The following is a 17,103-nucleotide window of genomic DNA, read 5'->3' as shown; positions in this document are numbered from 1 at the left end:
CCTCTTAATCCATTCTTGAGATTAGACGAAACGGTAGTAGACGAATATGCGAGTATATAGCTGCGGGCTAATGAAAGCTATCAGAGAGTCAAGGAAAACAAAGTGCTTTGTTTTTAATTCAAATTGACTTTCATGCACTCCCAATGTCGTATTAATTATTGCATTGATTTTCTAGAAAGATAAACTATCGTACCTTGTACCACAGTAATAATATCCGTTCGCAAACTTGATATCGCATCATAGCAGCAGCTCGTGCGGAGGCACTGTAGCCCATAATGTTACTGTTTTAGTTGTTATTTGTAGGATTTAAAACGCATAAAGACTTAGCGTACCCTTGCCACGGCCTTCAAATAAATTACCCGCTTAATGCCTGCTTCACGATCCCGCTGCCAGACACGGATTATATGCATCCAAGCTTCGCGCACGCCTCCCGATTCCAGCGGATGGAACGGTGAAGTCGCATCCACGACACAGGCTGTAAAGAATGAGCCTAACAGTGCGACTTTTTCACGCACACATCCGTATATTACTATAGGCAGGGGTTGTTATTATGGAGGCATCGTCAGAATGCTTGCCGCGTGTGTGCCTGTTTGCGGCGCGTACCTCTCACAAGACAAAGAAAAACAGGACGCAGGCGAAGATTCCGGATTGTTATGGAGTTCCTTCGTTTCGCCGCGGTACCTGAGTGTTGTTGCGCCGTATGTGTGTTGTTTGAGTGTACTGCGCCGTAGGGCGACAATATATGCATATATACCCCACGGCACCCTGTCGCTTGTGTTGCATGGCGGCGTACGCATGGCTTAAACGCAAAAATACGACGCTCTTCACTGAATATAGGACAAACGGGAAAGCTTTTTTCGGGCGCAATTGTTTTGCAGTTGTGCACGCGTGTTTTGGCGTACGCTCTTCGTATGATACCCTGTTTTTTTGTCGTCGTCGAATTTTTTAAGTGGGCGTGGGTCGTATACAATGCCCTGACCCGTGTTCACGTTTACAGACATGAGTCGATACCTATACGTAGGCCTACGCACGTCGGAGTTAATATACAACACATGCTCGATAGTACAACTATCAATAGCTAATCCAGATAGTAATATTAATAATAGGTATCGGTATAATAATGTTCAATGGTAATGATACGATGTCATTATTAGCTCTTGATAATGTATTATTAGCTCTTGATAATGTATTATTAGCTCTTGATAATGTATTATTAGCTCTTGATAATGTATATCTAGCTCATTTGATAAGGTTATTGTTAGCTCCTTTGATAATGTGATTATTAGCTTCTTGATAAGGGTATTATTAGCATTTTGATAATGTATTATATACGCTCTTAGAGTGTAATGCGATTAATTAGCTCGGTTGATAATGTATTTGAAAATGTATATATTAGCTCTGATAACTGTATTATTAGCTTCATCTGATAAGTGTATTATTAGCTCTTGGTGAATGTGTTTATTAGCTCTCTGCAACATGTATTATCTAGCTCGTTGAAAACATGTTTGCAGAGTCGATCGGTGTACATGTTTTTTCCTTCAGAGCTCGTGTATCAGGTTTATTCAATCTTTAATTTGGTAGTTGTCAATCGAATTGAACATTGACTGGCCAATGAATACAAACAAAGTAATGCAACTTCTGAACCAAGTAAGTTCCAATTAGCACTTAGATATGACTCACACTACACTATGACATGCATGCACACACACACACGCGCATACACACACGCACGCGCGCATACACACACACACACACACACACACATGTGCACGCACACACACACACACACACACACACACACACGACACACACAGCGCGCGCACGCACGCACGCACGCACGTACCCTACAGTGTAGCATTCTTGATCCGCATCTTCTCCTACTGCCTTACCTTCATCACTTTCGAGCTTCGGCTCGAGCCGCGAGTGAACGAGAAGCGACTGACCCTGCTCGAGTTTGAAATCTCCGATCCCGCAAGACTCGCCGTCTCACTCGCCGAGTCCACGCCGCGTGCCGCCGCCGCCTTCGCATTGCTATTGCTCCGGCGAATACTTCCCAATCTCTGCTTCCACATGTTGATTCACTCACTTGAGATCTCACACAGCACGTAACGTCCGTCCGGACTGCGAGACGTACGTTAGAGCACACAGCCACAGCAGCAGTACACACGGTCCATCGATGTTCGGCTGTTTCTTCAAATTCTTGGAGCTATTCCGACGATGTGTACACAAGTATTCCTCTATTATAATATAGTATAGACAACCCCGACACGAGTCGCTGTCCAAAGAGCCCGGGGGGACTCGTCGAGATTCTTGAATGCACGTATATATTACTCGGTCGATCAAACCTCCTCACATACTGCTCGGTCGGTCATTCACGTGGAATTTCTCACGTGTGCTGCGAGTACGTTCGGTCCGCCAGGTATACAGAGCCAGCAGCGGCGTCCACCTGAGTGGGACCCGTGAGGGATGCGGCCAACCCGGTTCCGACCGGTTCGCCTCATTTAGCACGCTCCCCCCCCCCGCGCACAAAAAATAGCAGCAATAGTCTGCCGCAGGTGGCGGATCTTCTCGCAACCTATGGCCCAGCGCGTCGGTTCGCTGCCACTGTGCACAAACTGACAAAAGATCACACACAGCCGAGTGTATCTCTCCGAGTGTATCTCACCGAGTGTTAGTGGACAGTAGCGTGCGCGCGGCAAAGTCGTGTATTGTAGATGAGTGCATTTCAACGGCATTTACGTTGAATTATTCGCCGATAGAGAATACATACTTTGTTAAAAAAACACACGTTAAAACTTTGGTAGTAAATGCAATTTCTGCTTCTTCGCTATATATGCCTTTAATTAGCGAAACGACCGTCGACATGAAATTTGTTGAGGTTCTTCGGTAAAACTTCCCGCGGTCGGTGTCGGAGCCTGGCTAACGGCCGCGTCGGAGCAGGTCTCGCTTCGTGAATACAGACAGTGACTCAAAGGGGCCGCAGGAATTTCGCGATAACAACTTATATAGCTCGCCCCCTTACCTGGCGGGTTGATTGCAGCCGCAGGGCAAACACACCATGATACAGGGACGCACAGAGAACGGCGAGAGAGAGAGAGAGAGAGAGAGAGGCCGGGAGGCAGAGAGCGGAGTGAAGAGAGAGAGAGAGAGAGAGAGAGAGAGAAAGAGAGAGAGAGAGAGAGAGAGAAGGAGAGGGAGAGGCAGCCGGGGAGAAAGACAGAACGAGATAGAGACAGGGAGAGATAGAGAGCGGGGCTAAGCGATATAGAGCGAGAGATACGGGGACTTAGGAAGAGAGAGAGGAGGGGGAGAGAGAGGGGGGAGAGAAAGGGGTGAGGGCCACAGGCACTTAGAGCGTTTCAATAAAATATAATGCTCAAAGTGCCTGTGGTGAGGGCGATTGAGCGAGAACAGTATAAGCACACACTTCCAGACAGAGGGAGAAAGAGAGAGAGGCAAGAAGAGAGAGAGAGCAGAGAGAGAGAGATGAGAGGAGAGAGCCGAAAGGAGAGCGTGGGATGATTGAGAGGAGCGGAAGGTCGAAAACAAGAGAGGACCATTCCGACTATACACAGCACACGGGGCAGGGTACATAGAGTCAATCTCGATATGGAGAAGTACACATCATTCTCATTACGCAGATAGTCGGGTTTATGACTATACATCAATAATAGATCAGAAGTGATAATAGGACATTTCCCTATCATCTACTCTCGGATATAGATACCGTATTACGTCCACGGTGACTGGACAGTATAACGTGACTCCAGGGCCATGACTGTCGGGTTATCAACTGATAACGGTGCCCATAGCTCGGTGCCGTGATCAGCAGATCCGTTTCGCGGGGGGGGGGGGCGCACCTCCTGCCCATCGCATTTTCCACCGTTCACTCCCCGGTGGGCTGCCGACGTGCCCGAAACACCAGTCTGTGAGTGGTCGGTATGCCATCGATTATACTGGGCCCGCGCGAAACGAGCAATAACTAGTGGTGGGCGCGCTGTGTGAGGAGAGAGGGAGGAGCAGGAGAAGGAGGAATGAGAAAGAAAGGAGAAGGAGGAGGAGGAAGAGGAGGATGAGGAGGAGCTGAGGGGAGGCATTGTGTGGGGCGGGGGAAAGGATTCACGCAAGAGACGCTGGCAAGCAATACTCCAAAACTACACCGTGGATGCCGTGCGTGTGCGCTCGCGCTTGTGTGTAAGCGGGGAGTTGATACGTTTGGTAGTTACGACGGATGTTGTTAGTATAGCACCACACACACACATGATATATATTATATTTGTGATTCAATTTATTATTCATTTATTCTAAAATTTATTTATTTATTTATTTATTTATTTCTATTTATTTATTTATTTATTATTTACTTTATTTATTTATTTATTTATTTATTAGTATAATATATATTATTATTTATAAAATATTTATTTACATACTTAATTATTTTTAATAATTATTTATTATATGCAAGCACAGTGTAGCGACTAGTATGCGTATACAGATTCTTCCATGCGCCTCGCTCATGAAACTATACGTTAAACCAGTTGGCGTGGCAAGAACATAGGTGTTGAATAATTAATTTCTTAATTAATATTATATTTTCATTCTTATATATTTAATTTTTTTTTTTATTATCCGCTAGGCTTTACTCAAGGTATGCGGTCTCGGCTTTTGGCCCTCGTGTTTCCTATCTTTGTGTGCCCCCCCCCTGACGTCTTGTTGTTGCTACCACAGACAAATTCCGTATTATGGTTCTCACACCTCTACGCAGACTTAACAGCTTTACAATAGGGGGGACCACCAGCAGAGCCAGCCTTTCGTGATTGGGTGGTATCTGTGCGTTCACAGCTTGAGCGGGGATGTCACAGCTGGGGCGCCGCGACTCGGAAGGCCAGGTCATTATTTACGCACGCGTTGTCAAACGCCGGGTGTCATATTTATATAGGTGTACCATTATATAAGGTGTTTTCCCACAGAGAGGGCGCCCATATAGGCGCAGGCTGGAAATAAGAAGCACAGCAGAGAATAATTAAAATATACGGTAAACAGTTGGGCTAGTCACACGCCACATGCATTTTATTCATGCAAAATCACTGCACATGTAACCGTTACAATCTTCACTCGAAGCCCTTTTGCCGCTCTATGATGCGAAAGTGCACCATGTGTTTGTCGGGTACCTCTGGCAACTCTCAAACGCGGCTGCCTGGTCACCAATAGCTAGCGACACCCCCCACGGCATGTTGCACCAATTCTTTCCCACAAAACCGATTAAAATTTTAATCCTTTCAGGCGTCTATTGCGGCAGTACATCTTCGTGTGTTGACAACATTAAGTGCACATTTTGCCAGCGTGTAATGACGAAATTTGCCACGAAAAATTCGGAGAAAACGGGCTCTTTTTGTACACGAGAAATAGTGCGGAGGCTTACTTGTTGGCACGCCTCACGAGTGAGCCTAGAGACCAGTGATCGCCCTCCGCTTGATACAAGGTAGCACGGTTATTATGGCAATAACTCAGCCACCATGGAGACCAGTTGGCATCCCCGGCTCCCTGGTGAGGCAGGTATGCAACGTCTATTCTGACAAATAACTCAAGCGCATGAGACAGTTGACAGTCCGCCTTCGCATGTGAAGCAGAGTAGCACCATACTTGGTATGACAAATATTGCAGCCACTGAGACAGTGCCATCCCTCTCCCTGTGAATCAGGTAGCAGAGTTATTTGACAATTAAACTCAGCCATGAGACAGTGCAATCCCCTCCCTGTGACAGGTAGCAGCTTATTATGACATAACTCAGGGCCATGAGACAGTGCATCCCCCTCCTGCTTGAACAGGTCTAGCGACGTTATTATGACAATAACTCAGACCATGAGAACAGTGCATGCCCCTCGCCTGTGAACAGGTAGGCACCTTTATATGACAATTAACTCAGCCATGAGAACAGTGCATACGCTCTCCGCTGTGAAACAGGTTAGCACATTATTATGACAATAACTCAGCCACATGAGACAGTGCATTCCCCTCCCTGTGAAGCAGGTAGCACGTTATTATGACAATAACTCAGCCAGTGAGACATGTGCATCCTCCCTCGTGAACAGGTAGGCACGTTATTGATGACAAATAACTTCAGCATGGAGATCAGGGCATCCCGCTGCCTGTGAACAGGTTAGCAACATTATTATGACAATAACTCAGCCATGAGACAGTCGCGCATCCCCTCCGCTGTGAAACAGGTAGGCACTTTGATAATGACAATACTCAGCCTGAAACAGCTGCATCCCCTCCCTGTGAACAGGTGCAACACTTAATTATTGACAATAGACTCAGCCATTGAGACGTGCAGTCGCCCCCCTGGATCGACAGGTAGCATCATTATTAATGACAATAACTCAGCCATGAGACAGTGCATCCTCCTCCCTGGTGACAGAGGTAGAGGCACGTATTGATGACAATTAACTCAGCATGAGACAGTGCTCCCCTCCTCGTGAACAAGTTAGCACATGTATTACTGGACATATCTCGGAGCCATTGAGACAGTGCAGTCCCCCTCCCTGTGAACAGGTTTAGCACAGTTATTTTACTGACAAATAACTCAGCCATGAGACAGCTGCATTCCCCCTCCCTGTGAACAGGTAGCACGTTATTATGACCCAATCACTCAGCCATGAGACAGCTGCATCCTCCTGTGGAGCATGGTAAGCACATTATTATTGGCAATAACCAGCATGACGACAGTGCATCCCCTCCGCTGTGAACAGGTTAGCACGATTATTATTGACAATAACTCAGCCATGAAGACAGTGCGTCCCCTCCTGTGAACAGTAGCCATTATTATGACAATAACTCAGCCATGGAGACAGCTGCATCTCCTCCCTCGGTGAACACGGTAGCTACGTATATATGACAATAACTCAGCCATTGAGACAGTGCATCCCCCTCCCTGTGAGCAGGGAGTGCACGTTTATTCTGGACAATAACTCAGCGCATGAGACAGCTGCTGCCCCTCCATTTTTTACGTGTCCGGTGCGCGTATTTCTGGAAGATATGATATAAGGGAGCAAATTGGGAGGAGGCGGGCTGTTTGCTGCTTGAATCCTCGGGAGTGATTGTCTGACTTTGCGCACTCACCGACGGTTTGCGGCTTAGTTCTTCGTGCCGCATGGGCGTGGCTAGCTTGCTGATGGAGTGAGGGGGTTGGGAGACTTGAGAAAGGCGGCAAGGAAGGATAGCTGACAGGGGTTATAGAAAGAAGATTAGAAAGGATGGCCGAGCGGATGGAAGAAGGTGTTTTGACCCTGCAGGTAAGGCGGCGCGCTTGCTCCTGATTTACAGAACGCAGTTCTAACCCCCGTTATAATATTTTATTACAAAAAATCTATTTGTGGCCGATACCCCCCCGTAAGGCCATATTAATACGCATAGTCATAACAATATATAACTCCGCTGCGTGAGATATTGGCATGCGCAACACACTATCGTCGCCAGTGGTGTAATGAACTGGTATATGCCATGCGCCACTCATACATGCAAGGGTCTTTTCTCTCTATTTCTTAAGAGAGATCTACTGATGAGAATTTATCATCATAAATCTACTGCTAGAATACCTGCTCTTCATATTAAATGCATATCTTTTGCAAAGATAATATTCCGTTTGAGATATTGCTTCATGCGCAATTCAGGTTTTACGCCGCTGAGCAACAGACTGAAGAAAGCTGCATCAATTATAGCTTGCTGAGGAGTGAGGGTGGAGAGACTGAGCGAAAGGGGGCTAGCGGAAATATAATCTAAGAGGGCTAGAAAAAGAATAGGAGGGCCGAGCGATGGACAAGGAGGCATTGGAAAAGTACGGGAGGGCGGCTGAGTTCGGTCGCTTATGTACCCTGCAGGCTAGGGTGTATCTCCTATTATAACACAGGTCTAACAATACTAATTTACTTACAGAAATCTATTGTGGGGATATCCCCCTCTAACCATTATCTTACAATGGCGTTATCCATAACAAAATATAATCCTCTTGTGAGATATTACGCCACTGCGTTTAACACCATTATCCGTGGCCAGATTGTGTATGACTTGGTATACTCGCAGCGCGGAGCAGGTGTTCTTCCTATTGTCTTACAGAGAGATCTTACTAATTGGAATTTTATCATGTAACATCTATGCTTAGGAATACCCCTCTTTTGTCAATTACGAATGATAATCTTTTGCCAAAATATTATCCCTGTTTGGGAGATCAATTGCGCATGCGCGAACACCATTTCAGGCGTGGCAGCGACAGATGATATAAAACTGCGCAGAATATAGCTCTGCTGGCTATAATCGCATTCGCCCAGACATTAGACATAGCTGGACAATCGCTTGGCGCGATGCTGCGAGCGAGTGAAGGATGTAGATCGATTTTACCATGGCACGTGGCTGTCAGCCTAGCCCGGCTCTGTTAGTCTGAAACGTATAAGAACCGGCGTAAAGAAATATATCTTGGGGCAGTCAACGGCGACCGACGGTCGCGGCGCTCATTTTTGCCCATACATTACATAGCTTGGTGAATCGTGAGCGCGTTGGGGCTGGCCGCGCCGCGTGCTCGTCTCCTCGCAGGCCTGCACGCTGCCAGCCCGATGCTGGAGCTCCGTCCTCCACGACGCTCGTTGTGGTGAAGTTTGATAAGATGTCAGTCTGGCCGCTGCGCGGGGGGGCTAGGCGATCCGCCCGGCCGCCCCCGCCGACGACGCGACCGCGGGCCGGGGCCGCGGCGATCATGATTTTATTATGCACACGCTGCTGTCAGCCTGCCCGGCTCCAGTTTTAACGTATAAGAACGGCCGAAGAATTTATCTGGCAGTCGACGGCGATCCCGACGTCAAAGCGCCTTTTTTTATGTACAATAGGCATACTTGGGAATCGTGGCGCGATGCTGCGAGCCAAGTGAAGCATATAGATTTTCTATGCACACGCGTGCTGTCGGCCGCCCTGCGACTAGTTTGAACCTCATGAGAACGGCGAAGAAAATTCTTTGGCAGTCAGCGGCGACTGACGTCGGACGCCTAGGCCTTTTCATGTACCATTAAAGAATTTGCTTGCGCATACGGTTCAACTTGCAATCTTGTGAAATGAACTATTGTTAATAGAGTTTAATTTCTGTACTACGTTGACTCGTTTTACAACAACGACAGACATAAATTGCCTACAACACCTTTTGACGTTTAGCAACAAAATGTTGCTATATTATCAGGCTATCTGATACGTAAACCCCCCATCCATTACATCTGGGTAGAAACGCTGACCTTCTTCGTTATCTGAACTGTTTTTCTGATTCTCATTGAAAAGTTAGGACAGCAGCCACCTCTCATCCGCCGAACTCAGCTAACGTGATAAGCTAAATCGATCTACCTGCCTTAAACACTTACGGCAAAGATGAAACAGTCGCGATGAATTGTCTCTAGTGTCCACGCGAGGGGGCAACAGCCGCCGGAAGGCGGCGCGGAACTGAGCTGCTTTTTGATGCATATATCAAGAAGTTCATGCTAGAATGCAGTACACCAGCAGGTAGCCGAAGCCTCGCGCCACGGCGAGCCGTATCGTATGTAGACCGTCGGCGACGCTCTACGGATCAGATGAGTTACTGGAAGCCCAGTGCAGACGAAGAAGGTGCCGACCGGTACGTATGCAAACGTCTTGGGCAAGTTTCATATGGCTCGTCACGAGTTGGCGTCGGAGATGGAGCTAGCGGTGCCGATCGCTCCTGCGAACCGCTGCTGCTCGGTTCCTGGTGGATCTGCTGCTGGTGGTGCTTGGCAATCATCATCATGTAACCGTAGATGGAGAAGATGGCGACGCCACACGTACCAACGACTATCGCCGAAAAGATGACAGATGTTCTACTCGTGACGGTGTCATAGATACATGGTTGATCCGGCTGCCAGCGGTTGCCAATGAGAGTTAGCACGCTTACGAGGAGGGCAAAGCCCCAAGCCAGACCTACCATTACCAAGACAACGCGCGGTGTGACGATCTGGTAGTAGTGTAGCGGTCGCGATATTGCAATATACCTGTCTACGTTGATGGCAATGAGAGTGGTCATTGATCCGATGGCCGAGAGCGTAGCCAAAGTAAAGTGTCCAAGGCATATGATCTTTGGTGGGAACTCGACTAGAATGACCGTTGGTGAGAAGAAGGCTCCTTGCACACCCATGAGGAAATCGGCGACAGCCAAGTTTGCGATCAGCTTGTGTGCCGGCTCCTGCAGGTGTGATGTCCGTGTCACAGCCAAGATGACGAGAAGATTAGCAAGTATGCTGAGAATGTTGACAGGAATCAGCAGGTAAGTGATCCACGCCTGAATTGCTGGGACTACGCCCTGTTCAACGTCCGACTCCATGCAGCCGACCAAGCTCCCATTCTCGGACACAGACCCGGAGATGTTGCACAGTGAACCATCAGCTGTCGCCATGATGCAGAAATGAATCTCACCACGCCAGCTCCGTATCACTAATGGCGTGCCATGACCCACACTGCGGCTTCATATTAAATTGATATCTCCACTCATTATATTTGCACCAGAGGCAGTCGATATACTTTTGCTTGCCCTACTCAAATAGACATATGCATTGGCGCAAACCATACAAAGCATGACATCTAGCATGCTTACGTTCTCGCAAACAGATAAAATAGAGCTAGGAACAGGTTACGCCTAGTTACGCTAGCAGAGGATCAGGAGGGAAGAGGCATGCCATAATATTAGCGTTGAAGAAACAATAACCACGGTAGACAATAATGGTTGACAATTCGTGGATATTGATTACATAATCAATGACAGACAGAAAAATGAATGGATGGATGGATGGATGGATGGATGGATGGATGGATGGATGGATGGATGGATAGATAAAATCGTGAGCGATGCAGCAGGGTTGATAAGTGAGCGCCGAAATCGCTGACGCGAGTTCCTTAGTACATAGTACGTATGATACATAGCCGTGCATATTAGTGCCTTCGTACACGTACGTAGCACCTGGCTGGTCCGTGTCTAGCGAGCGAGGGCGCGCCCGCGGTGTTTGCTTTGATGTGTGGCAGCATCATAGAAATAATATACTAGGTAGACTATAGGTGTCTCTATATATTTATGTGAGCAGCATTCATCGATACATGAGGGGCGGGTAGGTGCTGTAAGAAGAGGGTAACATTGTATAATATTAAAAAAAATAAAAACCCCACGGATGGAGAAAGTTGGCGGCCGGTTAACGGTTGAGGGGGGGCGAAATTTAGCAGCGAAACGGCAATTTCCCCAAAAATTTAGCGAGGCGGCCCGCCTCGCTTATCATGTACCAGGGACGCGCTGTATAATATTATAATATTAGCTCGTTTGAATAAATAAATATCGGTTAATGCAAACTTTCTTAATGTTCTAAATCTTTATACACTAATGTGACACGCCAGGATTTTAAGACCAAGATCTTCTATATTCATTTGACTATGTATATACATAATTATATATATCCGAATTGCACAGTAGCGTCACCTGACGGATAAATACGTTCGGTTTTCAATTTAGATATTGTGGTCGCAGCACCATGCCTGACTGCGGGGATCGCGGCCCGAAATGTACTTATAAACGCTTCGCATTACTAATATTATATGTACTTTACTCGCAATTAATTAGCGTTTCCCAGAAAGCTTGTTTCTCTGAACTCCGAGTTTAAATCCGCAACTCCAGAACTGCTATAATTTGCTTCTAGATTACGCTGAGCAATTTTAGTCGTCATTTGACAGGTTGCGGTCCGAATATTGGATATCATCAAGATATGTATCACTGAGCTGTATATAATAACATAAGGCAACATAATATGTATATAAAAATAATATATAATATTATATAATACCATATAATAAAATATAATAACATATTGTTATTTTAAACAGTTCAGTGATACATATTTGTACACGATATCAACGATCCCGAATTGCACCCTAGGGTCACCTTGGGGATAAATACGTTCGGTTCCTTATTATTTGCGTATTTAACGTAATCAGAAAAAACAGTTAGGCTACAGATATGCCCGCGTGCCGTCGGGCCACCCGCGACCAGTTTGAACGTATGAGAACGGCCGAAGAAAATTCTCTTGGCAGTCAAAGGTGACCTAGAGTCCCATAATATAAAGAAAGGCCCGGGACTCTACTGTGACCGACGCACTAGCGCCATCTTCCTGTACATTATTATAGGCATAGCGGGGAACGCAGCGCGTGATGCTGCGAGCAAAGGGAATATTATAGATCGGATTTTACCAAGCACACGTGCTGTCGGCCTGCCCGGCCCAACTTTGAACGTATAAGACGAGCCGAAGAAAATTATCTTGGCAGTCAAAGGTGACCGACGCGCGAGCGCTATCTTCCTGTACATTAATAGGCATTAGTAGCCATAGCGGGGAACACAGGGCGTCATGCTTTAATTTACCTATATTCATCTTACAATTGCTGATAATTTTACTGGTAGCTCGCACGCTAGAAGAGCCTCTGTGCCTGGGTATAGCGTCCGTGAAAAAGAGATGGCCGCGATAGTGGCGCTGAATGGATCGTTGTTGTATATGTAGTACCCGAGATGTCGGCGAGTATGTCGCCTACGCCTACTCCCTAACCCTAACCCTAACCCAAACCCTAACCCTCCCACCTACCATATCAGTATAGTTACCGTCGGTACATATTAGCTACTACCTATAGGACCGACCCTTCCGTGCAGATAGTGGCGATAGTAAGTAGAACGGCTCGGCCTGCTGCTCTGCGAGCCCTGCCGCAGTTCGCTCGCGCGAATCTTTTTCGGGGCGTCAGATGTTTCGCCGCACACGACTTTTCGGTGGTCAGATGTTTCGGCTCCCGAAAGTGCGACGCAGACTTGCCACCCCGTAAATCGCCGCCTCTAAAACGATCCTCGGGCGGTAGTGCTCGCTGCGTCCGTGGTATTCGCTGCGTTGGTAGTCACCTTTCAGCGAAAGATTTCTCTCGCCAAGCGCGGTGCGTTGCTGTAAGGACTGATGAGATGGTGTGAGGAGCGTACGGTTATCAGGGTACCTTCTCGGCGGGTATAAAGATGACGTGTAGAACTGGGAAATGAAGGCGGCAGCAAAAAGTGTGATCAAGAGTAAATATATGTTTATTTACAAAACAACGAAAGAAATGGGTAAGATACAACTGAACGCACTCGGTAATCAAACGAGTCAGCTTTCAGAGGTTTCTGAGCGTACTCACATCGTTTCGGCGCTGGTGTTATTTCACGGAATATTATCTCCGCACAAATGTGTTACTCGCTCAACGTTACGGTAACTCGCTAACTCGCGAAATACACATCAGTAGGTTTCCTGAATAACACCCTGCACTAAACCCTCTACTCTCAATCTGTCCACTCTCAACCAACTCAACTCCGCCTCGTCTTCTCAACTCCTCTCGTCTTCTCACTCCTCTCTCTCCAACTCAAAATGCTAATCGTCAGGCGCGCGGTGCCCCTCTATACTCTCCGCGGGCGCCTGCCCATGAGTCGCTCTCAGTAGCGCTAATCCGCGGCGCAGGCCGAACACGGTACGCTCTGTCGCGCACCGCACTACCTAACACGTTGATCCACCGATCGATCGCTTCACGTGCCGAGCCCCCGGATTGCTGTTCCGTTTACCAAGCGCGTGTTATTTCGGTGTTGCGGTGATTTCGGTGTTCCGGTGTTTCGGTACTAACCCCGGGGATATCCCGAATTCTACTTCCGGACCATCGCTATTTCCCCCGACAGCGCTACTCATTCACCCGCGCCGTCACAGTAATCATATCCACCAATGAAAATCAGGCGGGAGTGGTTCACGGGTGTGTGACTACAACGCGTGACACCAGGGGTGGCGTCGACGATTTTTTTTATATCAAACGAACCATTAAGTGCATGCGGGGGGAGATGCATGCAGTTCAGTGTTTTCAGTGTTTTCCATGGTTGCTGTTGGCGGCGTAATTGACGCGCACGGAACTTGTGTCCGTTAGATGGCCACATTCTATAAACACGTCAATATTGACGGGAGATGTAATTGTGAGTGGAATAGCGTTATAGCCAAACATAACCGTGAATGGCTGTTGCAAATTGCGATTGCAAATGTTGTATTGTACATTGTGCGTTGTATTTAACCAGCAGCGCTTCTAGCCAGGCGAGGCAGGAGGGTATGTACGCTGCTACTCTACGTTGCTACAATCTGCTATTTGCTACAATCTACGGTTGCTACAAGTCTACGCTGTCGACGCTACAGATCCTACACGGAGATCTTCAACTTTTTCCCAGTACAATAATTGGTGGAGGATGCAACGATCCGCATTCGCTACGCTAATCCCCCGGAACCAGAAGAAGAAGAACAAGAAGAAGATTCCGCATTCGCTATGCTAATCCCCCAGATGAAGAAGGAGAGACATATACCTCATCATAGCCTGCAGAACCCGGACGAGCAGGTCGCACCGAGCAAGGTCGAGGAGCCGATGAAGAAGAAATATACACGGCGACGATAGGGTAAGCTACATCGTAATTTCACTGTATACATAGCCACAAATTCTTTATAATTTATTAACAGTAAAATAGCTCGCGAATTTTCGTAGCTATAGCTAGCGTGGTATTCGAATTTCATTGTACGGCGTGACGGTGACTCAAAGCGTCGAATGGAGAGATGTACATTATTAAGCCTATGCGATGAGAAAGGCGAGACACCTAGCCGCTTCTAAAGTATGACCTCGAACGTGGCCAATAGGATAAGCGGAAATTAGTGTCCCTGCCAACAGAGCTGTTGCATACTACGGTACAAACTCACCATAGTGCGTAATAAAGATATTTAATTAAAAGTGACGAATGAGCTAAAACAGCTCTGCCCGGGAATTGGGTACGTCCGATTTCGTCACGCGTCGCGTCATTTTTGAGTCACGGCTGCTAGCCGATACCATTTGGTCGATACCATGACATATATAGCGAAACCACGAATTCAAATTTTTAATAAACAAAGAATTGGTTATGGATCTGGGTTTACGATATAGCTTATAGCCGATGATATCTGTATTTTATGTTTCGTCGTTTGTTTTTTGTTTAACAGATTTACTAACGTGCTGTACGCGGTAATAGGAATCCTTGTTTCGCCTTCCTTCCCTAGCCTTTCCATGCCGATTCGAGTTGAGTTACCGTTGCAGACTGTCGACCCTTTCTTGTGATACGAAAATGAGCGCTCATTTTTACTGGACAGCTGCAGCAATATCCCCTTTCTAAATCGTTACTCGATTCAAAACCAGACTTTAATTTCCATCCTTTCTCGGACCTCAAGGATATACCTTATCATCATGACACTGTTTGATGTTGCAGCCTTAGACTAACGTTTTTAACTTTTAATGATTTTTATGTATAACTGTATTTTCGTGGGGACACGAATTATTTCGAGAGGGAAGGAAGGAATGTTGTATTGTACATTGTGCGTTGTAATTAACCAGGAGCGCTTCTAGCCAGGCGAGGCAGTGGAACTAATTGGCCTGTGTTCTGGCCTGGTGGTTCGTTATTGTTTTGGTAATGACGCGGGATGTACGGCACTATATATCTGCGTAGCCTCGTCGCGTCTCCTAGCCCCGCCAAGGTCCGGTCGGTAATGACGAAAAACCAGTCGGATTGAAATGTCGCCGGGCGGTTTTCGGAATCATATAAATAGACGGACGAAAGATCAAAAGAGAGTTACCTACCCAGGAGACGTACGTGAGTCATTACCCAGATCATACGTGAGTTATGACCTGGTCATTCCTATCAAGATGTAGAGACGAAAACAGAGATGACGGGACCTAGGCAAGGTCAACTAGGTTGCCGTCTATATATATAAAGTTGTTCAGCCGAATTAGTCCGTACTCGCATAACTAGATAACTCCGCAGCCTAGAGGAAATCTAAAGATATTTTCAGAATTAGCACGTCTGGGAGGTGGTTCTGGCTGAAACAAAAATTTAAAAAAGTTAAAAAGTTAAACATTTATAAAAATTCCATTCATCAATAGATGGCGGTGCGTACATATTAAAACATCACGTACGTGTAAATCCATGATGTATACCCTTAACGGCGCAGTGGCATAATCGCTAGAACATTCGTCTCCTACACCGGGATTCCGGGTTCGAGTCCCAGTGAGGAAACTTATTTTTCCTTTTTTTATTTTTTCCCTTTTACCTACCTCTTTAGTATGCATTATTTTAAATTTCTTTCATTTAATTTTTAATTTTTAATTTTTAATGTCTTTTATCTTTTGATTTCTTATTGTTTTTTAATGCTTGGAATAGGATTGGATGGCATGGGATGGCGCATGCGATGACATGGCATGGGATGGGATGGGATGGCATGGCATGGCATGGCATGGCATGGGATTGGATGGGATTGGATGGGATGGGATGGGATGGGATGGCATGGCATGGAATGGCATGTCATGGCATAGCATGGCATGGGATGGGATGGGATGGAATGGGATGGCATGAAATGGGATAGATGGATGGGTAGATAGATAGTTCGATTTTTTTGGGTATTTTTCTTTCAACCAAGCGGTCACCAACTGAGTAACGCCACTGATTTCCCCGGGCAACGCCGAGTATCCCGCTAGTATGTATATATTTTGTATGTGTTCGAGTTACTAATAAAGTCCTAGTTCAACAACGAATCTTCGACTACGTCATCTAGCTCTACTGGTGGTTACAAGTCTACGCTGTCGACGCTACAGATCCTACACGGAGATCTTCAACTTTTTCCCAGTACAATAATTGTTGTAGTTTAATAGCGTCTATTCTCGGGTGATAGCTCGATGGATATGCCCGTTGCACGGTCCTCAAAAATCAATCTAGAATCGACAGCGGCGTGTGGCGAAGAATGTTTATTATGTACTTTATACCATACACATACATGTGCAAATCATCAATACGTATATGCTATAAAGAAGTTAGTGGAAGTGCGTTTCATCGCGTCCTTCAACACGACAGAATACGTCACGTAAATCATCCATAAATACAAGTAAGTTTAACTAAGTTCATCTTCGAATAGTACAATCATAACAAGTATGATTTTACGCGATAGAAATACGTAATGTGAATCATACAAT

The 17,103-nt window shown here is 46.4% G+C and overlaps 1 protein-coding gene across 1 annotated transcript; it reads right to left on the bottom strand.

Annotated features, from left to right (window-relative positions):
• Positions 1 to 9,613: 9,613 nt before the first annotated feature.
• LOC106814533 (beta-4C adrenergic receptor-like) lies at positions 9,614 to 10,989 on the bottom strand. Its single transcript, XM_014818848.1, has one exon. The coding sequence runs from the start codon at positions 10,442 to 10,444 to the stop codon at positions 9,614 to 9,616; it is 831 nt and encodes a 276-aa protein (XP_014674334.1). The 5' UTR covers positions 10,445 to 10,989.
• Between the last annotated feature and the right edge of the window lie 6,114 nt (positions 10,990 to 17,103).

This window comes from Priapulus caudatus, unplaced genomic scaffold, assembly GCF_000485595.1.
Source record: "Priapulus caudatus unplaced genomic scaffold, Priapulus_caudatus-5.0.1 Scaffold939, whole genome shotgun sequence".
In the NCBI taxonomy this organism is placed as follows: Eukaryota; Metazoa; Priapulida; class Priapulimorpha; order Priapulimorphida; family Priapulidae; genus Priapulus; species Priapulus caudatus.
The sequence above is the reverse complement of the archived record's forward strand: the minus strand, read 5'-3'. Positions and strand labels throughout refer to the sequence as shown.